The 25,868-nt window shown below is 45.7% G+C and overlaps 1 protein-coding gene and 1 long non-coding RNA gene across 8 annotated transcripts; one reads left to right on the top strand and one right to left on the bottom strand.

Moving 5' to 3' along the window:
• The first annotated feature begins 67 nt into the window (after positions 1-67).
• LOC144366366 (uncharacterized) lies at positions 68-13,186 on the top strand. Its single transcript, XR_013425444.1, has 2 exons — positions 68-247; positions 12,772-13,186. It is a non-coding gene; the product is annotated as an uncharacterized LOC144366366 (long non-coding RNA).
• Positions 2,039-23,948, bottom strand: Sirt5 (sirtuin 5). 7 transcript variants are annotated; one of them, XM_013360256.4, is made up of 10 exons: positions 23,711-23,901; positions 22,407-22,508; positions 21,218-21,367; positions 18,013-18,146; positions 14,942-15,167; positions 13,480-13,567; positions 12,729-12,782; positions 11,982-12,105; positions 10,357-10,472; positions 2,039-2,571 (listed from the first exon to the last, which is right to left on the bottom strand). In XM_013360256.4, exons 3-10 carry the CDS (start codon positions 21,330-21,332, stop codon positions 2,496-2,498), a joined length of 933 nt encoding a protein of 310 aa, XP_013215710.1. In that variant the 5' UTR covers positions 21,333-21,367; positions 22,407-22,508; positions 23,711-23,901; the 3' UTR covers positions 2,039-2,495. The 7 variants fall into 7 exon arrangements, with proteins under 7 accessions (XP_013215710.1, XP_077876676.1, XP_077876677.1 ...); XM_078020550.1 differs by having other exon boundaries at positions 22,457-22,508; positions 23,711-23,900; XM_078020551.1 differs by having other exon boundaries at positions 22,457-22,508; positions 23,815-23,882.
• Positions 23,949-25,868: the final 1,920 nt, after the last annotated feature.

Here is a 25,868-nt window from a genome sequence, read left to right as displayed (position 1 = left end):
ACGCACCGAGGCCTCGCGATCCGTCTGTCTTTCCCACCGTTGTACAGTAGGATTGATCACTCATTCTCCCAGCAAATCAGCTGCTTCCCGCGTGCCGTGCCCCACACGCCCCACCAGAACTCCTTCTTGCACTCGGAAGCTCGCCCCAGGCGAGTTCCAGCACCGTCCACTCGTCGCTGCTGGGTGGAGCTCTAATTGTCTTCTCTGAGCCTGGCACTGACGTCCACTGCTGCACTTTCCACACTGTGTAAGTTTACGGTGGTGGTTCCAACCACGCCATGAACTGGAGGGTAAGACGCAGGCCTTGCTGATCATTTCACTTATAATGACCATCATATGGTAGGATGTTCAGTAAATGCCCCTTCGAACTGAATAATTCTCACTTATATTTGATATTTTTAATCTCCTTTCATCTCTTGGATTTCAAAGCAATTCCCAGTTTTAAAATAACAAAACCGTATGAAAAAAAAAAACAAGACACAAGAATAAACAAAGCTGTTGGTACCAAAAATTAAACTAAAAAAAAAAAAAAAGATCTGAAATCTCTGGTCTTTGGTCAGATAGAAATTACAAAACAAAAACATTTAGACTTCTTGAGAGTGTGTTGATTTCCACAGTTGCTAACACTCAGAAAATGCATAAAATTAACCTGGAGGAGTCCAACAACAAACCTATTAAGTGCCTGATAGTACTGCACTTAAAAAACTGCATCCCAGCATCACTTTATTACTGGTGTCATCTGTCCCCTCAGTGTATACTCCTGACCCATCCAGCTAAAGTGGGAACTGACTCCTCAGGATGCATGGTTGGTTCTCCAGACTCCTGTAGGCCTCTTTGCACACAAAGGATCTTTGGGATTTATTAAATACAAAGACATTCATATGCAGTGGCTTGTCACCTGTTACTATAAACCTAAGGCCATAACATTAATTCTTCAAGGGGCTGAGGTGACATGGCAGAGGTCTGTAATCCCTCAGGGGAAGCCCACCTAATCCAAGGGATGGTATTATGTATGACCTGCATACACTTGAACTCGGGCCTCCTCACAGCCCAGCTTCAGGTAAGCCAAGGGCCCTGAGAGCCCACTGGCTTGTGGTGTTCGAGCAAGGAGTAGTAGTCTTACTTCTCTAGTCCAAGGTAATAAGGGTATCATTATGAAAGACCCAGGGGGAAAACTCCCATCAGAATTCAGTACCAGGGAGGGCTTGTGACCCCCCCAGGGGCTGCATGCATCTTCCTGGAAGATGCTCTAATATAAGGTGGTGAGTGTTGAAGGGATATTGTCTTACACACCCCAAGAAAGAAGTACCCGGATGATGGAGGGTGAGAATTCAGTAGCAGATTTAGTAGAAGCAAGCAAGGAAACAGTCCCAGAGAGGGTACCTTGGTGGCTTTCTGTCTAGGGCTTTTTATGCTGTTTTGATGAAGAACTAAAGTTTCATTGGAAAGTCTCGCTTGACTGTCCTCTTTTTCTGACTCAATTGAAGGCATGCAATTCTAATTTCTTATTCCCATAATGAGATGGTTTAATGTGTTTGTTAACCTGAGTTTGTCCTGTATGCTGTATTGCTTGGGTTCAAAACAACCCTCTGGGGTTGACTGATGTTAGGGTCATTAAGGAAGTCTGGGGCGGGCGACAACAGAATGTGTGGGCACCAAGCTGAACGGCGTCTCCAGTCAGGCTGCCGAAGACAAGCTTGAGCCTCAGGTTTTAGTCTGGGGTGGTGGGATCCCATTCTCCAAGGTCCCCATTTCTGTCTACCTATAGATGATCAATCTCCTGCCTCAATACGGAACAAGGGTCATCCTCTCCTTCTTCCTTCCCTGCTCTTCCTGCCAAGATAACCCGAGCTAAATTTTAGGCAGCTGTGTTTATCCTTGGGTGATCCTTATGTTTGCATTTTTTTCCTCATCTGCTTTCTTCCTGTGTCATTTTTCCTTCCTTGCATTCATTTGTGTTGTAAGTTATCCTAATATCCTGTGTTCTTTGAGGTAAGGCAACCAACAAATACTGAAAAAAAAAGCTCCCAACAACATCTTTTAGGATAACATTTTTATATGATAAATTAACTACTGTAGAGAGTGATTTCATTTTCCACCAAAACTTGTGTAAAAATCAGAATTAAGTACCAGGATTTTACTTCTCTATTTCTATTTTTGCCCATAGAGCAAAAATACAATCAAGATAATTACCTTTTTGTAGACAATCTAACTACAAAATTTTCTCCTCCCAGTAGCAAACAAACATATCAAGCATAAGACACTTAGAGTTCATTAAAACCAAGTAACGTGCATTAACATTACAGTTCTCGGACTTCTTGCTTATACATTTGCTCTTACTACTTCTAAGCCCAGTCACTTAACAGGGTGGATTCCAGCCAGAGGTGCAAGGATATTTTTAGATCTTCCAAATTCAGCTCACCATCCACAAGATCATTTCTCCTCTTCGTGGCCTAGTTCTTGATATACTATCATTCCTTCCTTCCCCAGGGCACTTAGGAAATAGTTTCAGTTTCATGCGGAGCAAGGGCTTCAGGAAGAGTTGTTCCACAGGGTCCTTGGAAATGAAACCTGAATGGAAGGGCCAAATATAGCACAGTATGAGCTCTGAGTTAGCAAAGGGAATGTAAAATTGCAGAACATCACACACTTCTCAGTCACACCCAGAGTAAGATCTGGATTCTCAGATATGGTATTTCAGATTCACTTCTTCAGCCCCTGACAACTCAAGATGCCACTTGATGATGGGTGACTGAGGGATTTTAGAGAAGCAAGAGATTGGTGCTACGAATCAGAAGTTTATTTAATGGGTAGGGAAGTGTAAAGGGTTGTAAAGTGTAATTTGTGATTGTAGTGCCAGATTCATAGCTGAAATATGTGTCTGCATATGAATATACATACATATATCTTATGAAGACAATTACATAGAAAGATATCCTATGTTCATGGATCAGAAGAATTATTATCATGCAATACCCTCAATTCCAATGTCATTTTTCATAGAAATAGAGGAAAAATCTTAAAATTCATGTAGTACACCCCCACCCCACCCTGCTTAACACACACACAGACTCTTTATAGCCAAGGCAATCATGACAAAGAGAACAAGCTGGAAGCATTGCACTAAATTACTTCAAAATATACTATAAAGCAATAGTAATTAAAGCAGCAAGAATAGGCATTAAAAGAGCCACAAGACCAATGGAATGGAGGAAACCTGGAAACAGTCCATGCATCTGGGGTCAAGTTTTTTCCCTGGTACTGGGGATTGAACCCAGGGGTGCTTTACCACTGAGCCACATCTCCAGCCATTTTTATTTATTCATTTTTGAGACAGGGTCTCACTAAATCATTTAGGGCCTCACTAAGTTGCTGAGGCTGGCTTTCAACTTGTGCTCATCCTGCCTCAGCTTCCCAAGTTGCTGGGATCACAGGCTTGTGCCATTATGCCCAACTGGTCAATTGATTTTTTTCTTTTTCTTTCTTTTTTGGTACTGGAATTGAACTCAGGGGCACTGGATCACTGAGCCACACCCCCAGCCCTATTTTTGAATTTTATTTAGAGACAGGGTCTCACTGAGTGTGTAACACCTTGCCTTTGCTGATCCTGGCTTTGAACTTGTGATTCTCCTGTCTCAGCCTCCCAGCTGCTGGTATTTCAGAATTGCTCCACCGTGCCTAGGTGATTAATTGATTTTTGACAAACGTGCCAACCATATGATAGGAAAAGGAAAATCTCTTTTAAAAATGGTGTGGGAAACTGGATATCCACATGTAGAAAATGAAACTGGACTCTTCTCTTGCACTGTATACAAAAAATCAGTTGCAAATGGATTAAACAGACCTAAGAATGTAAAACTACTAGAAGAAAACATGGGGGTTGGAGGAATACTTGACCTTGGTCTAGGCAAACAGACAACAAAAGCAAAACTAGACAAGTGAGATTACACCAAAATAAAAAGTTTCGGTACAATAAAGAAAGCAATCAACAGAATGAAGTAACAACTCATGGCAAATTATTTTGAATGGGAGAAAATATTTACAAGCCATATGTCTCATAAGGGGTTAATATATAAAATATTCAAGGAACTCAAACAATTCTATAGAAAGAAAGCAAATAATTTGATTAAATAATGGGCAAAGGGCCTGAATAGACATTCCTCAAAAGAGGACATACCAATGGCCAACTCGGAGTTGAAGAATGCTCAGTATTGCTAAATCATTAGGTATTATCTAATCAGATAATACCTTACTATTATCTGATTAGATAATGCCTAATTAGATATTGTATTATTTAAGCACAATAAGATACCTCACATCTGTCAAAATGACTTATCAAAAAGACAAACAATAACAAGTGTCAGAGAGGATATGGAGGAAAGGGAACACTTGTACATCGGTGGTGGGTACATAAGTTAGTCCAGCCATTATGGAAACTGTGGAAGTTCCTCAAGAAACCAAACAGTTTCCACATGATCCAGTCATTCCACTCTGGGCATCTACATGGTGACGAGACACGCACACCCCATGTACACTGTAGCACTAGTCATAGTGGCCAAGTTATGGAATCAAGACTAAGCATTCGTCCAGAGACGAATGGGTAAAGAAAATGTGGTCTAGAAGCACCGTGGAGTACTTCAGCCTTCAGGAAGAAGTTCAGGGACTTGTGGCAATGTGGATGGAAACGGAGAAAATAAGGCCACATGAACTAAGCCAGCTCAGAAAGACAGATCCCACACATCCTCCCCTACAGGCAGGATCTAAGACCATGTGACCCAGAGAGGCCGAGATCGGAGGTTACTATCTGGGGTGGGGAGTGGGGAGATGCCAGCTAATGGGCACAAAGCCTCAGACAGGAGGGAGCAGGGAGGCTTTTTCTTTGTGTATATGGCACAATGGGATGGAAACGGTAAATGATTCTGAATTGTACCTTTCAAAATTACTCAGCATATATTTCAAATGTTCTCTCCATAAAAAAATAAGGATTTGAGATGGAACAGCTTGAGTGAATTATTCATACTGTATTTGTAAATCACAGCATCACCTTGTACCCTATAAACATATGCACAATATATTTGCAACTATAATTTGTCAATTTATCATTTTAATACACACATAGATATTCAGAGAGCATTCACGTGTACTTAAGAGGGACGAAACCTCAGGCACCGCCCAGGCCAGGATTTTAGCTGAGTCAACAAACCTCTCAAACCATCCCCTGGACTTTCTGAGCAGCCTCTGACTTAGAAAGTAGAAAAGGCTGAGGGGTAGCTCTGTGGCAGAGCGCTTGCCTGGCGTGCAAGGCCCTGGCTGGCTGCTGTTCCTAGTAATACCAAAAAATAAAAAATAAAGTTAAGGAAAAAGAAAAGAAAGTAGAAAATGAGAATGAGGAAGAAGAGGGAGAAAAAAGAAGAAAAATCAATGGTTTGTGTTTCCTTTAAGGAAAAACATGTAGGACAGGAAGAATATCCTATAAACTATGAATAAAAAACAAAAGCAGGACTTTCAAATGCATTATTAATGATAAAACCAGTTGAGCAAAATTACAACAGAAAGGGCCTTTCCTCAACATAACTCGCCGTTCATATTATTTATTCTTGACATAGCACACGTGGTGAATGCCTCAGCCTCCAAGTCCACTGTTCTGATGGCGGCTACTTTATGGACAAATCCTACCCAAAGCATCTCCAAACCACAGCCAGTCATGGAGAGCTTTTAGGGAATTCTCAGACCCTCAACTTCCGTATATTCTCTTTCCAAAGAAAGTGGCTTTGAGGGCCCCTTTCCTAGTTCACAAAAGCATGCTGAGCCCCCACCTGCCTCAGATCTTAAGTGGTGTCCCATCCCGAGTGTCAAATGGCAGGGGGTGCTAATAAAGGGTCATTTAGACACTGGCATAGACCTGAGAGAGGCTTGGGGGCTCATCCCTAGGCAGGTAGGGTGGTTTCCTTCGTCTTGGGTAAAGCTGACTGGGGTCTCATAGAACCAAGAGACATTAAATAAGACACAAAAGCACAACAACACACATTACTTGGAATGCAGTAGAGTGGCAATGCTGTGACAAAAGCCCTTCAGTGCTGAGCTTATGTGGCCCAGGCTCCTCGTTTATGCAATGCAAAAAGCAAGACTTAGAATTGACAACAAAAAAGTATATATTTAGGTTGGCCAGTAAAAATCCTCCCCGTGATTCCTCAGAACGGAATAGAAGACACAGACAGCCGACCTCCCCAGGGTAAGCCACAAAGTGTCTTAATTTCTTTGAGTGGACTACTGCTTTTTTTACTCACCAAGGAATTTCATTTTGTAAAAGCATAAACTATCAGAAATGACAGGTTGAATATCTAAAAGGCTTCAGGACTAGAAGTATTATGCATTTCAAATTTGGTAATATATAGTTTTGAAGGTCATTTTATACCATATCTTAAGTAATTCCCTGCATGAAACAAAATTTCATGGTAGAAAATATTCCAGTTGTGGCATCATGTTAGTGTCCAAAAAGTTTGGGACGTTAGAGCATTTTGGTTGGATTTTTGGACTAGGGATACTCAACCCATACAGCAGTAGAGCATGCAAGAAAGGTGAGCTCCAAACTGATCCCTGCTTGAACAGAAGGGCTTTAAAGCTGACCAAAAGAAAGAAAGAAAAGGAAAAGGAAAAGGAGCAAGTTCAATGAAAACCTGTTAAGCTTGAGGTGGAAACGAAAAGCCCACCATCGTGAAGCCGTGTGTTTAAACTCGTTGCTCGAGGACTGGTTTCCCCAGGGGAACGTTTGAGCAGGATCAGGGGGTGGCTGCAGGCCTTCCTCTACACGTTGGCCTGATAACCCTGAGCTGCAAGCCGGGCTGGCTTCCCCCACCAGACTGCTCATCAGGGGACAGTCTGACGAGAGGCACAGGCAGCCCTCACTGCTCCCCAGAGACACCCACACACGACAGTGATTCTCGCAGCCTGTCTCACTGTAAGGGCTTCCAACTAGCAAGAAGCCTGTGTGTCTGAGCAGACATCGCAGGTTCTCAAAACAGTCGGGAGCTGGGGAATGACTGAAGTGGCAGCAGCTGGTTCAGGAGGCTGGACCTGTGTGACGAGATGTGCTATGTGCCAAAAGTCCCTTCTTAACTTGCAGGAAGCATTCTCTCATCCAGTGTCCTTCCCAAGGAGACATGGCCACCACACACAATGGGCATCTTGCTGCTGCCTGTCCATCCACAGCAGGAGAGGTGGGCCCCCTTCTAATCTTGGGTTAAGAAAAGACCCAAGGGGCTGGGGATGTGGCTCAAGCGGTAGCGCACTCGCCTGGCATGCGTGCGGCCTGGGTTCGATTCCCAGCACCACATACAAAACAAAGATGTTGTGTCCACTGATAACTAAAAAATAAATATTTTTTTTAAAAAAAAGACCCAAGTTTTCTTTTCTTCTTTTTCTTATCTGCATTTTCTTATAAAACTTCTGCAATGATGATTTGTTTTAATTCTTTATAATCATTAGAAATGAGGTGGAGATCAAATGGCTAAAAACAAGCCACATTAGCAGAATTGAATGGGGAACAGTGCTTCAGTAAGTTTATCTGTTCATTAATCAGTGTTCAGATGAGAGGCTTGAGTTTCCTGGCTCTGATGTCACTTGCAGTGATGATAAGCAGACAGTTGCTACACACATGTGACACAGTGCAAATCAGAGGGAGCCCTAATGTCCATTTGTCAGTGGGTAAGTTAGAAGGCTATTTAATTTTTGTAATATACCAGCTTTCTTTTTCTTTTTTCCTTTCTTTTTCTTTTTCTTTTTTTTTTTTTTGGTACTGGGGATTGAACTCAGTGGCACTTGACCACTGAGTCATATCCCCAGCCCTTTTTTGTATATTATATGGAGACAGGGTCTCACTGAGTTGCTTAGCGCCTCACTTTTGCTGAGGCTGATTTTGAACTTGTGATCCTCCTGTCTCAGCCTCCCAAGCTGCTGGGATTACAGGCATGCGATTCTGTGCCTGGCCCCATACAAATTTTTGTGTAGACATGCTTTCATTTCCAGGGCTGTATACCAAGGAGAAGAACCAGTGGGTACCATGGTAACTCACCATGAAACTGCCAGACTGTTTCCAAAGCACTGTCCATTCCCACCATCAATGTAGGAGGACCCTAATGTCTTCAGCAACACATGCTATTTTTCTTCTTTTTATAAATTATGACTATCCTTGTAGTTGTAAAGTGGTATCATATTGTCATTTTAATTTGCATTTCCTCAGTGACTAAAGATGTTGACCATCATTATAAATGCTTACTGGCCTTGTGCATATATTTGGAGAAATATCTTTTTAAATTTTCAGACCATTTTTAAGTGAATCCACAATTGTCTTTTGAATTGTAACAGTTCTTTACATATTCTAAATATCAACTATTAGACTTCCAAATTCTGATTTACCCATTTTTTCTCATGTGACTTTTACTTGTGTTTTAACTAACACAAGGTCACAAAGATTTACTCCTAGATTTTCTTCTAAGGAGCTTATGGTTTAGCTCCTACTTTGAGGTGTGAGGTCCAGCATCCGGCTTTGTGGATGCTGTCATGAAGGGGTCCGACGTCACTCTTGCACGTGGCTCTGCAGCACGGTGCTGAGGAGACTCTTCTTCCCCCCACTGAATTACCCCAGCAGTCTTTGCAAAGATCAGTTGCTCACAAACATGAGAGCTTTTGATTGAACTTTCAGCTCTGTTCCACTGACTTTATGTATCTGTCCACACCATCTTGATTAAAGCGACTCTTCAGTAAGTTTTTAAAGATATTTAAAAACTTAGTTGTAGATGAACACAATAACTTGATTGTTTATTTTTTTTTTTATGTGGTGCTGAAGATTGAACCCAGTGCCTCACATGTGCTAGGCAAGCACTCTGCCACTGGGCCCCAGCCCCAGCCCCTGTAGTAAGTTTTGAAAACAGGAGATATAAGTTCTCTGACTTTGTTCTTTTTTCTCTGGCTACTTGGGTTTCTTTGAATTTTCATAGGAATTTTGGACCATCTTGTTAATTTTGCTGTGAGTTTGATAGGAACTGGGTTGAACTAACAGATCATTTGGGGAGTACTGTCATCTTAATGATATTAAGTTGTCCAGTCCATGAACATGGGGTATATTTTTGTTTATTTAGGTCTTTATTTCTTTCAATAACAGTCTGTAATTATTAGAGCATCCGTTTTGCACAGAAGACAATTCTTTTAAAAAACTGTCATCTAGTACTCACCACTTACATACAAATGAAGAACTGTGGACCAAGGACCGAGTCTGTCCTGATGATAGGGACACATGGAAAGACCAGGCCCACGGTCTGTCAGCTCACCTGAAGGGGACCCTGTTTTATCCCAGTGAAGACCCAGAGCAGTGATTCTCATCCTTCCTGCACATTAGCATTACCTGTGATGCTCAGGGCACCCCTGGAATCAGTGACATCAGAATCTCACGGGGTGGCACCCAGGTATCAGTATTTTTAAAATATACAGCCACTGTGGAAGGCCACTGATAAATAACAAGAAGTTTCAGTGAAGTTTGTGTTTTATTTATATCTATTTATTACTTATTTAAATTCTACCTTATTCTAGAGAAGAATTAAACATACTAACAAGAGTTAAAAGTAAGCCGGGCACTGTGGTGCACTCCGGCAATCCCAGCAGCTCGGGAGGCTGAGACGGGAGGATCGCAAGTTCAAATGCAGCCTCAGTAAGAGGGAGGCCCTAAGCAACTCAGTGAGACCCTGTCTCTAAATAAAATACAAAATAGGGCTGGGGATGTGGCTCAGCGGTGGAGTACCCTTGAGTTCAATCTCCAGTACCCTCCACCCCCAAAAATGTTAAAAGTGAAGGCAAAAAAAAAGTAGTGGTAAGGAAAACGTCAAAGATGTAACACAGAAGTTAGAATGAGACTTAAAATGTACACTACGGAGATCTGCATGTTGCACACAAATTTAGGAAACGGGAAAAAGTACCATATCATGGCCACAAATACAAATACTCTAGACCAAAGAAAGCCTAGGTTGCCTCACAATGAGAACAGCAGAGGATGAGGTTCCTCGAGGTCTGGCCCAGGCCGACCTGGTAAGCACTGCTGTGGCCAGATCACATGAATATACAAATGACAGTGAAGTCTAGAGAATCAGACCTTTCGGAATGTGAGGACACAGAGCCATGTGGAGAATCCCGTGTAGAGTCTACTTAATCTGCAGTCAGTGATACTGTTCTTCCATAAAAGCAACTACAGACCAAAAAAGAAAACACGAACCAGGCTCCACCCCTCCCCACACAGTCTTGTAGGTGACGAGGTGCCACACCTAAGCCTGCCCTCCACCTCCCGTCGCCCCTCGGTCCTCCCTGTACCTGAATCTGTCTGTGGCTGGGGTGCTCTCTGTGTTGAACTCGGCCACTGGCACGCCCCTCGAGGCCACCTGGGGGGCGAACATGGCTGCCGGGTAGACCACAGAGGAAGTCCCCACCTACAAGGCAAGCACACGGAAATGGACAATGACCATACTATGGGAAGGAGAAACAGGTTTTTCAGAGAAAGGTACGTAAATTCAGGCAGGTCTGTGGTTGCAGGTGTGGGAAAAGCTAAGCTGGAGGAGACACAGTGCGGGGTGTCCAAGGGACACGCTGGAAGTTAAGAGGTGTCCTTGTAGCCAATCACTTGATTGGGAAGAATGTGTGACATAGAAGGGAGAGTTAGGCAAGTGGACATAGTGGCAAAGAAATGACCCAGTTGACATGATTTGAGGTAGAGCTTTGGTTTTGTTTTTGCTCTTTGAAGTTATACAAATAATCCATGTTCTTTATTAAAGTTAGAAATATGAAAAAAAATATGTATTTCACCCATAATCCTAGTACCCCAAGATAACCACTGTCAACATTTTAATATATATCCTTTCAAGACTTTCCTTATAAATATATACTTATAAACATCATTTATAGAAATGGAAAGACTGGGCAAGAACCAGCCCTTTTCCTGAACAGTCTGTCATGAATGCTGACGCTGCTCAACACTGGGTGCACCTGATCAGACACTGGCTAAATGGATGTGTACCCACCAGAAATTTTGAAATATTCAAATGCTTTGGCTAGTTAATTTCTCTCCTAGGAAATGTGCCCTAAGGAAATTAAAGAGCTTGCTAAGATTTATATCTAAGAATATTCAATTCAGCAGTGTTATAATACCAAATTTTCAAACAGCCCAAATGTCCAACTGTACAAGATTAACTCAGTGCATCATTTATATCCATGTGATTGACCATGCAGGCAATTAAAAGATGACACAGATTCAGATGCACTGACATGGAATATGCCGAGTGAATTGCTAGGTGAATAAATCAGTTTCAAGACAGAAAATATATCATGAACTCATTTTTAATAGTAATCAATGTGCATGTATCGGCATAAGGAAAGGTCTAGAAGAGAGGTGCGCAGACTTTCTAGAAAGGGCCATAAGCAAGTGTCTCGGGCCTTGTAGGCCTCCTGTCTCTGCCATTGTAGTGTGAGAGCACCCAGAGAGAGTGTGCGGAAGAACAGCCACAGCTGTGTTCCAATAAAACTTTATTCACAAAACAGGGCGTAGATTAGATTTGGCCTGCAGGCTGCAGTTTGCTCACCCCTGGCCTACAGGAAAACATACCAATTTCGGAATGGTGATTTCTAATTTCCATTTTATAATTTTATTTTCTTAATTTTTAAAAATTTTCTCCTTTTATCAATGAACTTTAATAATTAGCATGGATTATACCTAAAGTCTGAATCAATGACATGTTCTTTTTTTAATGTTGCAAACAAGACAACATTCGTTTTGTATCTTAAGGTCAACTCTTATTCATTGTTTCTTAGTTTTTCTGTAGGACACCACAAGACTTCTCCACATACTTCTTTGAGGAAAGGAGGGAGGGGGGAGGCAAGAACAAACTCCTTCCCTTCTTTAGTGTTTTAGAAGACCCTGGAGACTAGGGAAGGGTGTGACCTACCACCAGGCATAAGTCACAGAGTGCCAGCTCTCTGTCAACCTCCTCCAGAATGTCAGGATCCAGGTTCTCTCCAAACCACACCACGTGGGGTCGCAGCAGGCCCCCACACCCTGCCTCTTCACACCTGGAAGAACGTGATCCTTAAGTCACCCCAGCCAACCTGCCAGGTAGGCTCACAAGTGGATGGAGGAAGGCTGGGGCCACCTCAAACCCAGGCCAGCCAGATGGGTCACCTCTGATCCTTCTTATCCCGGTATGAGCTCGTCCTGGACATGAATGAAGGGCTAAGGTGAGCTGTCCTGTTATGTTTTTCTCTCGTCTCTGTGCACTAAGTTGTGTGGACATTTTTTCAGCTGAATTTAACTTTCTGTGACTAAAAAGTCTTCTTTCTGCTACTTCATTTTACTCATTGGCACAGCTGCACTCAGTTACCCAGACCTGGGTGAAACACTGGCCTCAGATTTGCCTCCAATACACAAACCATCCCCTAAGTTCATCAGTGACCTTCCGTTTCTTCTCTGATTCATGTCTCTCTCGAGTCCTGCCTTGAACCACACTCTCCAGGATCCACTAGAAAAACTGAATATTTTGTCTTTTCACGCTTGGCCTCATGGGTCAGGGCTAGTTTCTGCATTTGAACAATTATGTTAAGGGCCATTTCACTGAAATTAAAATGTTTAGGTCTTGATTTCTAATTTTTTCCCCCCAATCTGAATCACAAAATGCAAATCAAAGGTTTTTACCCACCGCGGAAGTTTCTCAACTGGGATTCTGGCATCTTCCGTTTCAGGTTCTGGAGCACTGAAGCAAATAATAACAGAAAAGAAAGAATGTCATCAGTGCAACCAAACAACAGAGGAACAACTTCATTCTTAAGTATTCGTTTGGCAGAGTAGCCCATGCTAGCTTAGGAGGGTCCGAGGACAGACCCCAAAGAATTGGAGAGGGAATTCGCATGGGGCGAGGCTGGAGTGACCAGGCGTGTACTTCATCATCATGGGCACCTTCTGCAATAACCTTACATTAACATGTTATTTATATAATTTATACTGTTCTAAGGTGGAACTCTTATTCAATATTTTGAATCTTAAGTTTTTTTCTCCAATTATAATGATAATGCATATTCATCATAGAAATGTTGGAAAATTTTGAATGATATGAAGAAAAAATAAAAATTATAATATCTCCGTTCCTGATACTATTAACATTTTGTGGTATTTTCTTCTGGTCATTGTGCTAATACACAGACACATAAACATGGATTATGTACATATGTTTAAATAAGAACTTAGAATCACATGGCAGATGGTTTGGAATCCTATAGTTTTTACTTAACCTTTCAGATTGTGAGCAAATTATTTTTTATCTTATGTCTATACCTTGTCTAGTCTTATTTCTCATGAATATCTATGGAATCGTCAATGAATGTTCAATTTCTTCACATTTATGTTCAACTTGAAGAAGAAAACATAATTATTCTGTAGTGTAATATAATTACCCTTTTCCTGATAAAGCTGGACAAATTGGACTCTTGTAATTCTCAGCCACAGCTCCACAAGAGGTGCATCGAGTTTTAAATAAGGTACCTGAAAACACACGTTAAAGCAAGTTCAGAAATGAGTATAATTAAGGCAGTCATCTCTACCTTTGAAAGGGTGTGCTGTGATTTGGAATGTCCCCCAAGGGCCCATGTGTAAACAGCTTGGAACTCTCAGGAGGTGGTGGAACTTTTAAGAGGTGGGGCCTAGTGGGAGGAAGTTACATCATGGGGGCGGGTCTTTGGAGGAGATAATCAGGACCCTGGTCCCTGCACTCCCCAGCTGCCCTGAGGTGAGCAGCTTACTCCATACATGCTCCATGCCATAGACTGACCATAAACTGAAACCTCCCAAACTGTGAGCCAAAATTAACCTTTTTTCCTTTTAAGTTAGTTATCTCAGATACTTTGTTACAGAAATCTGACTAACACAAGATAAAAATAATTTTGTTCTTATACATTTATTTGGAATGGGCTTACCCTAGTATCATGGGAAACAGACATGAAGTTCCATTGAACCAGGCAAGAGCAAATTCCCTGAAGGACTTTGCAATCCCCAGAGCGAAAATAACTAATTACATGAAAAATGTGCTCTCAGATTACCTTGGACTGAAGTTTAGTGGGAAATGAAGTGGTCAGTAAGGAAGATGAAGCTTGACCTAAGCTAAGGGTGTGACTTACTAAGTATAGAAAGGTTCAGGCTAGCAGTGTTTATAAAATCTTAACCTTGATTTAATAAAGATTGAATCTTTTATACAAAAGCAGCTCAGTGAATAATTAGTAAATGAAAAATTAATACTAGCAACCACTTACTGAGCTAAAGCAGTAATGGTGGGCACGGTTTACTGACTATTGCCATGTGCTGGTGTTGTCCTGAGCTTTTCACACACTACACTGTACATAAGCTGTCTCTTTCCATCCGATCTCTGCAGGAGACCTCTATCCCATGTGGAGCTGATGGGTCTGTCCATCACATTCCAAATACCAGCTTGGCCACAGGTTCCAGACTGGTGCTACTGCAGTGCCCAACCGCATGGCAGTAGTGTTTGCTCAATGGGTGGTAATGGCCCGGTGAGGTCACCCAGAGGTTTATTTTCTGAGGATCTAGTTACCACACTGGAGTAAGCAGGAAGCTGCCAGAAGCTACCTCCCCTGGACCACGGAGGCAGATCAGCTGCAAAGGGAGCAGAGGGGGAGAGTGGCCCCCTGGGGATGAAGGGAAGTCAACAGACATCCCGGGGTGCTGGCCCCATCCCACCCTGACCCTGCTGAAACAGCTGCCCGGGGCCAGCCTGCTTGCCCTGCAGCTGTGCTGGGAAGCTGTCACTGTAGGATACCTTTCCCACGCAGATGACAACAGCAATGCTAGAGGGCAGGAAGGATGGGGGCAGGGGGGCAGGGTTTTAAAGTCCGATTCCCTCACCATGGATTTCTAGAAGGTTCTTGGTGCCAGCCCTGCGGTGCAGCTCATCGATGTTCTGGGTGATGACCATGACCCGACGGCCCTGACCGCTCAGCCGGGCCTCACACTCGGCGATGGCCCGATGGGCGGGGTTGGGCTCCTTGGTCAGCATGACCTCCCTGCGGTAGTGGTAGAACTCCCACACCTGCGACGGGTTGCGGGCAAAGGCCTGAGGAGTGGCCAGGTCCTGGGGGTGACAGAGGAGGCGGGATCAGGGCAGAGAGAGGCAGCGGGCTCTGGACTGTTCTCTAAGATCGCCAGGCAGCCCCTGGGTGAGGCTGGGGCCCATCTGCTTTAGGTGCAGGTTTGTGGCACCAGCCCAGGACCCAGGACTGTGGAGAAGTCAGTCTGAAATATGCTGTTGCTAGGGCAGGGGACATGCAACCTGGCCCGCCCCTCCTCAGGCAGTTATGAAACACGAGGAAAGGACTGCATGCGAAGATGAACCTACTTTTATTTTTGTTCTTTTTTGGTACTAGGGATTGAATCCAGGGTACCTTACCCCAGCCTTTTTTAGTTTGAGACAAGGTCTCCTTAAGTTGCTTAGAGCCTCACTAAGTTGCTGAGGCTGGCCTGGAAGTTGGAAGTCCCCTGTCTCAGCCTCCCAAGTGGCTGGGATTACAAGCGAGCATCACTGTACCCAGCTGAACCTACTTGTTCACAGAACTCCAAAATATATGAAGTCAATCTCAATTTGAGGAGCACCCAAGAAAAACATGAACGGCAAAACACTCAACTGTAGTACGATGGTTGTAATTGAGGAAGTGGGTTCTTACAGCTAAACGAGAGCTACATGCACACAACTACATACACAACACACATACAACCATACTCATACACACACACACTAGAACACCACACCTGCACACTTACACACAAACTAGACATATCCACACTCATCTGCACACATATATAACCTCACATTTTAACAATATCTAAAACATCTTTGTTTTAAAGTATGGGTCTCTTCTAGAAGAGGCCAGCCTCATTACTGGTGAGTGAGCAGAGCAGGGCCGACTGGGGCTGGAATGGACGGAAGGACACAAGGAAGCCCTTTCAGGGACAGACGCATTCCACATCTTGCCCGTGGAGGTGGTAGTGTGATTGCAGCTGCACACACACCTTTCACAACTCAGCAAACTGTACATACTGTGCACGTGTGCACTCCGTTCTGTTGAATCCTGCCTCCATTAGCACTAGCCTTCAGAAGCGTGGCTACTCTGTCTGGGACGCGTGTCCCCGTTCACAGGCAGGCACCCGGCTCACCGTCAGCCCTCTTCTCCCTGTCCTAGCAACACTGCCCTCTGTGAGCACGCTGTCCCCTGGAGGACCCTCGTCAACCCTGTACCCCTCCCTCCTGCTCGCCACCCACGACTCAGTGGCCTGGAGGAGCTCACAGGTGACCTAGGACTGTGTATGTGGGGTCCTTGGTATGGGGTTGGCCTCTGTCCTGCCACAAGTGCTCAGCCTCCTCGGACACCAGGAGCACCCTTCCCCTGTTCCTCCTGGGGCCTCCACCCCTGCGGCTGCCCCCCAGCAGATCTTGCTTCCTCTACCCTGGTGGCCCTCTGCTCCTTTCTCCCCTCCTTGACCTTCAAGGGGATAATCCCCAGGCCCCGGAGGGGACATCTGCCAGCCTTAGACACTTAGTAGAGGAAAGAAGGGGTGAGTTCATAAACCTTCATGCAACAACAGACTGCCAACCTACTAGGTGCGGAAGCCACGTCCTAAGTAATAATTCACGACTGTCTTCATCCAACCACAAAAAAATCTATCAAGCACCAATAATATGCCAGCGTTCTGGGAACTGGGACCAGTACAATAAAACACAAAGTTCCCTGTTCTCTAGAATTAAGACCGTGCCACGCCAGGGGCCTGGGAGGGCACAGAAGGCAAAGGGTCGTGCTGGGATATGCTGGAGGAAAGTGCTACAGTGCGGGTCAGGAATCAGCCCCAGGCCCAGGCGTGGATGGTGGGACCTTCAAGGGCTGAGGCCTCCAGGGAGGTTTTGTCACCGGGGACATATCCATGAAGGGGACTGTGGGACCCTGGGCTCTTCCTCTTTTCTCTGTTGCTTCCTAGCCAAGAGCCAAGTGGCTTTACTCCTCTGTACTCATCCCACACAGCCCAAAGCCCTGAATAGTCGTGGCCTGAAACATCCAAAACAGACCTTTCCTAAGGTGATTATCTCAGGTATTCACTATGATAACAGAAAAGTGGGTAACACAGAACCATTCTATGTTGTAATCATGGAGTTGGTCACACAACTATATCCATTTGTTAAGATTCATTGAATATATGCTTAAAATTGGTGAATTTTGTTGTATGTATATCTCAATAAAGATTAAACAAAACAAAACAAAACCCAGATCCATTTACACCCTCTTAGAACTTCTATTCTAATGGTCTTCAGTTAAATATTTAAGCATCAAGTTGGGGGCAGTGGTGCACGGCTGTAATCCCAGGGGCTCAAGAGACTGAGGCAGGAAGATCGCAAGTTCAAAGCCAGCCTCAGCAACTCAGCGAGGTCCTAGCAAATCAGCAGGACACTCTCTCTACATAAAATATTAAAAAGGGCTGGGGATGTGGCTCAGCAGTTAAGCACTCCTGGGTTCAATTCCTGGTATCAAAAAAAACAACAAAACAAAACAAAAACATTTAAGCATCAAGCCCTCAGCCTTCAACGATTCAACTTTTAATATGAATACTTCACAGAAACTTTAAAAATGGGAAAAACTTAATTTAAATTCTTTAGAAAAGTAAAAAATTATGCTAACAAAAGTTTTCAGATTCTACTTTAATGTAATTACTGGGAAAAATTTAATTTTTCTGTAAGTATAATCTACTTATATCTAGAAGGTAAAGACAGTGACTGTTGAAATTTGAGATCTTTATCGCAGGGACATTATGTTGATGCCAAAATCAACAGGACAAACTTTTCCCTCTGCATTTCGGGCATGGGTACAGGTTCGGAGCCACACTCTGTTTCGCCTTCATTTAGAACTTTTTAATGTTCTGGAAACATTACCAACCTGAGCTTGCCACCTTCTCCAGTAGCCTCCCGCTCCTCGGAACGTTGGCACCCCACTCTCAGCACTGATGCCTGCCCCCGAGATGATGACGATGTGCTTGGCTTTGGCAAAACACGTCCGAAAATGGGCCATATCTAAACGGAGAGGAAAACTGGTATTGACCCCGTGTTCTGTCTACACATTTATATCCCATATCAACTGTCTCTGTTTTGAAACTTGACCTTGTATGAAGTTACACATTAAGATACTTACGTAGAAATACTTCCAGAGAAACTTCAATCATGAAGTCACTGTGTCCCTCGGCCTGAAGGGTGAGTGTGTGGCACTTTAAAGAAGCAGGGGCTTTGGGCACAGTGAGCTCCGCCTCCCACCCAACCCTTCCTCAGCTGCCTGATGTGTACAATGGCGCCTTCTTAGAGCAGAGCTGCTGTGCAGATTTTTAAAAGACCCATGGATAGGAACCTGCCTCCCTGCATAAAAGTCACAAGCATGTGCATTTGTGGGAAGGCTGAGCTGAGGGCCATTGGGTCCAAAGCCCCAATTCCTCCCTAAATCCGTCCTTCCTGTGGCCATCTTGCTCATTCCATCTTCCCTCAGCACAGCGACCACAGGTGAGGACACAGTCCCCCTGCCCTGGGAACAAGTGCCCTGCCCAGCATGGACGCCTGACCACCTCATCTACAGCTCAAACAAGGGCCAGGCTCTCCCTGGGGCACACGAAGGCAGATGAACCCAGAGAACGGCCCACCAGCAGGTGCCCTTGGGCACAGACTCGCCTTGCCTTCCTGCCCTGCGGCTCCAGCAGCCTCCTCCTGCCTCATCCCAGGGCAGCATGTGGTTAGCAAGGGCTCTGTGCACAGGCTAAACACCAAGCACTTTGTGTAGATCACAGAAAATGTCCTCGTCCCAGGTAAGGAGCAGGAGCCACACTTGGAGCTGACAGTGGGGAGCTGCCGCTGCTGCTCTTGGGCAGCAGAGACTGGAGAAGGGCTGTGGTCCAGGCGCTGCCCGTGGCCGACCAATGCTCTTCTCCCAGGCCCCGAAGCCCTGAAGGCCCTTGTGGGGGACAACAGCTATGGCCCTGGTAGGCCAGACCTAGTGGGTACAGAGCTGGGGACAGTTTCCAAGAGGAGAAGGGGGATTCCCTCTTCCACCCTCCCCAAAGGACACGTGGGTGCTGGCCCAGCTGAGACCACAGCAGGTACTGTCACAAAAGCAAGGTACACCCCCGACATGGATGTCTTCCAGGAACAGACACCCTGTATGAAAGCATGAAAGATTCCAGCCAAAATGGAATGGAATTCCTCAGCTCATCAAGCAGGTAGGTACGTGTCCTGGGCTTCCCCTCCTGAGGTACTGCCAACCAACATCCAACTTTGACCGAATGAGTGTCCCTGAGAGACAGAACCGGGGAAGGAACACAGTGGGATGGGGCTCGGAAACAGCTGACTTGAGTGTTAAAGAGAAATGGGGCCTAATTTGCTTCCCCAGCTGGTAAGGAAGGACCCACTGTTTCTCATACCTGGTCTCCTTACCCTCATCAGCTACAGCCACACGCTGTGCTGGGCCCCGGATAACCCCAGGAAAGGCCTAGTCCTCCCTCTCCTCCCCCTCCTCCCTGCTCCACAGCAGACTACTGGGAAAAGTGAGCCAAGGGGCACGTGAACCCTCAGACCAGAGAACCAGAGCAGTCCAGCTCCTGCAGCTCTCTGGGCCATGCTCCTGGCATGAGGGGGCGGGGGCTTAGGCACACTATTGTCTCCCAGTAAAACCAACCCACAACCCTGACAGCCAGTCACTCTGAAGCCCTGGCTGACCTCACACCTGTTTCTGAGACAGGCTGGGAGAAAAATAAGACCCGGTGGATATGAAAGCTACCAAGCCCAGAGGACTCTGGGAACAGCAGCCCAGTCTGGGTAGATTCGTTTCTACTCTACCCTAACCACCAGGAAGAACAAAGCTCAAGGACATTAACAATGAGAAAACGTACAAGTGTTTCTCTGGGGACAGCCTGTGCAGTTGCTGGGTTCAGCCCCTACAAATGTCCCTAAGGACTTCAAAGTTCACCCCTGAAACTATCCCCAGCCTGAAAGTTTCTCTACCATGCAGAGAAACTCTGTCATTTCCTGAAAAATATATCCCTAGGTCCGGGTGGCTTCTATTAAGGAACCACATACAGCAACTTCTACAAACAAATAAGAAGTCAGTGTACGTTTGGTTCTGGGGAAAGAGGATATAAAGTGCAGTAACGTTACTGTGGTGTGAAATCTTTTAAAACAGAAAGTTTTCTAGGGCTAGAGGTGTAGTTCAGTGGCAGGGTGCTTGCCTGGCCTGCACGAGGTCCGAGCGCTGCAAACAAAACAAAAACGAAAACTACATTTTCACTTGCTAAAACAAATGTGCCCACTTGTTCTGTGGTTCCAGACACAGAAAACCCACTTTGCGCCAAAGTCAGGTACATGCCCCTGAAGCTCCCACAGACTCTAGCAGCCTGCTGTGCACCAAGGGGCCAAGTGGATGAGTAGAACTGGGTGTTTTGATTCTTTTCCATTCCTGATAGTGGGCAAAATGCAAGCAGGCATCATTACATCTGAGCAGACTCACAGTATCAGGGAGCATTATTCAAAACTGAGAAATAAGGCAAAAAAGAGCTCAGAGTGGCCTTTCAATGGTATATTAAAACTCTGTGTAGCAGCTCACCTAAGGATCATTTATCTATAAACTGCATGGTCTCCCTCCTCCCTGTAGGCTAAGATCCATTAACCTGCAGTTTTGTCAAGTACAAAGAATTTCCAGTAGAAAATCAAACCCCACATTGCCCTCGGGGACCAGTTTTCCTCTCCTGCAGAGAGGTGAGGAGTTTAAAATAGAAATCATGGACTGGGAAATGGCTCAGTGCTGAGCAGTTGCCAGGCATGTTTGAGGGCCTGGATTCCACCCCCAGCATTGCCAACAAACAAGCAAGAACTCATGGATTTGAAGTTTGGGAGAAGCAGCAACGTGCCAAACAAACGGACGTCCCTTGAGCATTAAGAGAGAATCTATGACCCTGCCTAGGAAGGCCCTGCCCAAAAGAGCTGTCCTCTTTTGGTGGCTTTGTCCAAAGTCTCACCTGGCACCTATTTATTATAAGCGGTCCCCTAGAACTGTAGGTAGGAAACTCAGGAAATTCACAGTCCACTGGAGAGGAGATGGGAGGACTTACTTGAACTTGGACGAGCCATTGTTAGGCAAATCTTGCTTTGAAGGGATGCTGGAGACCTCAGTCCATGACACAGCTGGGAAATTAATCGGCTGGGGACAATCTGGAGGGGTCGCATCTGGTTTTATTTGAAGTACTAATTCTCCAGGCAGGCTTTTAAAAAATCAGAAAGCAAAATAGAAACAATCAGAAAATATTCAAGTGTGTGTGTGTGTGTCTTGTTAAGGGCACTATTATATGTATTTACGTAGACCCAGATGCTCCCTAACAATAGGGTTATGTGACAATGTAAAATACTGTTAATTAAAAATGCATTTACTATTCCTAACCTGCAAAACATCACAGCTTAGCCTCAACTACCTTAAATGTGCTTAGAACACTTATATCAGCCTACAGCGGGCAAAATCACCCAACAGGGAACCTACTTTATAATCAAGTGTTGACTACTACACATGATTTACTGAACACCCTTCTGAGTGCAAATAGACAGCACCGTGGTAAAGCCAAAAAGTCTTCAGAGGAATCATTGTTAGACAAGAACGTCCTTAACAAAAATCCTGAGTTTCATGATATTCAGGTCTTTGTGGTATTCATCCTGTGTTGACTGTTTTCAACTTGTGCTCTGGAGCACACCTGAAGACACTCAGGGGTGCCCCTGAGCAGTGGCTCTCCAGCATGATGTCAGATCAGCAGTGGGGTCACCAAGACCGAGTGACGGAGGCAACGCCTCAGGCTCCACCCGGATCACTGAGTCAGAGGACACAGCGGCTGGAGCCCTCGGACCTCCTGCAGGTGATCCTGAGACCACTCCAGTATGAGAATCACTGCCTTGGAGGCTTGGGAAGAGGCTAAGTGTGAGAATTCATGCTGCTTTATTCAAAGTACAAAAACCTTTTTAAAATCTCTCTAAACGTTTGATGAAAGTACAGTTTCTATAAGAACGCGATTTCTGAGATCTGAACTAGGCAGGGAAGTTGTGAACCAGGACAGCAAGTAGGGTTAGGATGACAAAGGCCTGACAGTGTCTCGGCACGTGGAGGAATTTTATAAAAGGGAAATAAACACAAAGAAAGACGTGGATCAATTCAGAATGACTTATCTATGGATATCAGACTATTGTGGTTGGCAACAAAGTCTAGAGATAAATGTTCCTCTGTAGGGGACTTGTTCAAAAAAACAAGGTCATACTCACAGTAGGCACTATAGCTTCTTTAAAAAAGAATGTCTGCCTGTCATACTCACAGTAGGCACTATAGCTTCTTTAAAAAAGAATGTCTGCCTCTACTTGTAGATTCTGGAATAAATGAAACCATAGGGACAGGAAATATATTTGTGGCCATCAGGAGGGGCATGAGTAATTACAAAGGGACAGGAGGGGATGGGGTAATGGAACATCATAACTATGGTGGTGACTGTGTCTATCAAAACTCAGAACTTATACTAAGAAAGGGTTAATTTTACTGTAACTAAATACTTAAAAATAACAGGTAAGAATGTTCAGTTTTGCAGGATAAAAGTTCTGGATATTGGTAGAACAATACGAATGTACTTCATATCACTTAACAATACCTTTAAAATGGTTAGGATGCTTAACTTTGCTACTTGTATTTTGCCACGATTTTAAAAAAAAGAAAAGCCAGGAGTGGTGGCATGAATTTGTAAGTCCAGTGACTCAGGAAGCTGAGGCAGGAGGATCACAAGTTCAAAGCCAGCCTCAGCAACTTGGCAAGGCCCTAAGCAACTTAGGGAGACCCTGTGTCAAGATAAACAATAAAAAGGGCTGGGGATGTGGCTCAGTGGTTAAGCGCCCCTGGATTCAATCTCTGGTATCAAACAACAAAAATCCGGAAAATTGTCTCTTCTCTGATAGAAATCTCCAGGATACAGAGTTGAGGGCAAACATAAACAGTGTTTTGTAAGAGATGAAGAAAGGGCACCTTGGAGCTACATAAATGCAATATACGAGTCCTTAGGTGTTAATACCGACAGACTCCAGGACCCTGCCAGGGTTAGCAGCAACCCCTACCAATGTCCACTGCCACTAAACCTGATGATTACCTCTCTGGGAAAAGTGCTTCCCTTAGTTGACAGCCCCCACCTGTCCTGACTTTCTACCTCTTTGGACCTGCCACTCTGGATCTCCCATCCTCCCAGGCTCCTGCCCCTGCCCCTGCCCCTGCCCCTGCCCCTGCCCCAGGCCTCGGCCCCAGGTGAAATGGCCAGCTCCCACCCTACACCCGCAGGCCTGAGCGCCCAAGTGTCCCTGAGCCGCCTTCTCCCAAAGCCTCACTGCAAGACTTAGCCGACGCCCCCTCCTCCGGACCACGGCCTGTCTGCTCTGCAAATCCGACAGCTCCACCTGCACCTGGGCCCCGACTCCGACGCGCCCTCCCGGGTGCACGGCCACCACCCTGGCTGCTGCAGAAGGTCCCTTTCTCAAAAGGGTGGCTGGGCCCAGCGTCCTACGGGGCGGGCCGGGCGGCCTCCCAGGCCCACCTGCGCCGGCAGGGACACTCTGTCTTGCAGGCCGGCCCCTCCCCGGTCTCTCCGACCCCAGCCACCGGCGCTGCGCCCCGAAGGCCTCGGGGCCCTGCCCGCACCGTGCGCCCTGCGTTCCGCAGAGGGAGCTCTGGCCAGAGTCTGCGAGTCCTCCCTCCCCGGGCCACCAGAGCCCGGACCGCCCCCTCCCACGCCACCCTCTTCCGCCGTCCCAGGCGCCTCCCCCAGCACCACGGACCGCGCATGCGCGCCGCAGGGAGCCGGGGACCGGGCGCGCACCCCCGCCGAGTCGGGCCTCCGCGGAGTCGGGCCCAGCGCGAGGGGGACGCGCCTGCTCCAGGCCGCAGGGCGGAAGCTGGACGTGGCGGCCGCGGGGCCCAGCCTCGGCGTCCTAACCGGCTGCCGCGGCCCCTGCAGGAGAGCCAGGCCCTGCGCGCCCGAGCGAGGGACGCCGGTCCGTCCCGCTGACTGTCGGGAGGACTGTTCTTTGTTTTCCTTTCTTTGGGCCTCGGCGGGCTGGGGAGGGCGCGCGACCTGCTTGGTCCTCGGGAGCTTCCAAGGTTGCGGGAGTCACCGCTTGGGTGGCTTCCTCCTCGCGCCCGCAGCCGGAGCACAAAGGTCTGGGCAGAGCATCCAAAAGGCGGGGTCGGTTCCCCCGAACTCTGTTTTAGGTGTTGGAAGTCGGTTCCCAGGCTAGCCCACCCAGGCTCTCGAACACGAATGCGCCCTGCCCTACTGGGCACTTGACTTGCACTGAGTCCTGGTGCCTGGATCCTTCCAGCGGCTCCGGGACTTTTTCTTTGATGGAGGCTCATCTGTACAACTTTTCCTAGAATGGAATTAGTTATGGATTTGCCAGTGGGCCAGAGACGGAAGTGATCTGAGAACTTGGGAGCAAATCGTTTAACAATGAAGAGTGTGTGTGGTGTGTGTGTGTTTCCCCCCAAATTTCAACCATGTTCCAGTCTGGCTGGAAATTCCACCCACTTGAAGGCCCCTCTCACTTTTGTCGGTTGTGTAGCATCTCAGGGGCTCCTGGAGGCCCGTGGGCACCCACATCTGGCCTTTATTTTTCTCTAATGTGGATGTGGTTCTTCTTTTGGGCCCAGCATTTCTATGAACTTGCCGTGTGTTGATGGACTAATTTAAATCCTTCCCATCACATGATGAAGTAGGTACTGAGGCCCAGGAAAAGTTCAGTAACTTCGCAGGCACAAAGCTGTTAGTAGAGCTGAGATATGGACCTAAGCGCTTTGGCTTCAGCCACAAGAGTCCAAGCCACAGCATAGACTTCCTCTCAAAGTTGTGTTTCATTGCTCTCTGTGCTTATTGCGCGAATCCCTTATTACAATCTGCCGAGTCCACAGGCCCACTGTGTAGCCCTCCACCCTTCTGGGGGCATTGTATTTCATTAAGTCCAGCCCCGGCCCTTCTTCCAGGCTTGAAAAGACCAACCTCTACCCTTCTTCAACACACACACACAACCCTGGGTCAGGTCACTTCCCCTTAAAGCATCAGCTACCATCCTTTGTATGGTTCCCTTAACTCCAGCTTAATTTGGGAATGGTCTTGCCCTTGCAAAACAAAGGCATTTCCCCTACTCTTCCCTCACTTGACCTCCAGGCTCAGTTCTGCTTCCTGGGAGAGAAACCTCTCCTGGGAGAGAAACGCCTCCCTGCCTCCACCAGGTGAGATTCCTGTCTCTGATGCAGCACCAGCAGTTACCCTTGCAGAGATTTCAAATGCATTTCTGTTTATTTGATTAAAATTTCTCTTCCCCAAGCAGGTGTTAAGCTCCCTGAAGGCAGTGTTAATTTGCATTTCTCTAATGAATAACTATGTTGAACACCTTTTCATGAACTTATTTGCTACGCATATTTGTTGGTGAAGTAGCTGTACCATTATTTTGTGTACCTTTCATTGGATTGTTTCATTTTCTTCTTTTCAATTTGTGAGGGTCCATGATGAGATATGTTTTGCATATATTTCCTCCATCTGTGACTTGTCTTTTCCTTATCTCTTTCAAAAGGCTGTTTACAAATGTTGATGAAGCCTAATGTATCACTTTATTTTAAGGCTTGTGAGTTGTATCTTAAATAATCTTTGTCTAAATAAAAATCACAAAGATTTTCTTCTGTGTTATCTTCTGGAAGTA

This window comes from Ictidomys tridecemlineatus, chromosome 8, assembly GCF_052094955.1.
Source record: "Ictidomys tridecemlineatus isolate mIctTri1 chromosome 8, mIctTri1.hap1, whole genome shotgun sequence".
In the NCBI taxonomy this organism is placed as follows: domain Eukaryota; kingdom Metazoa; phylum Chordata; class Mammalia; order Rodentia; family Sciuridae; genus Ictidomys; species Ictidomys tridecemlineatus.
This window is presented reverse-complemented; position numbering and strand designations above follow the sequence as displayed.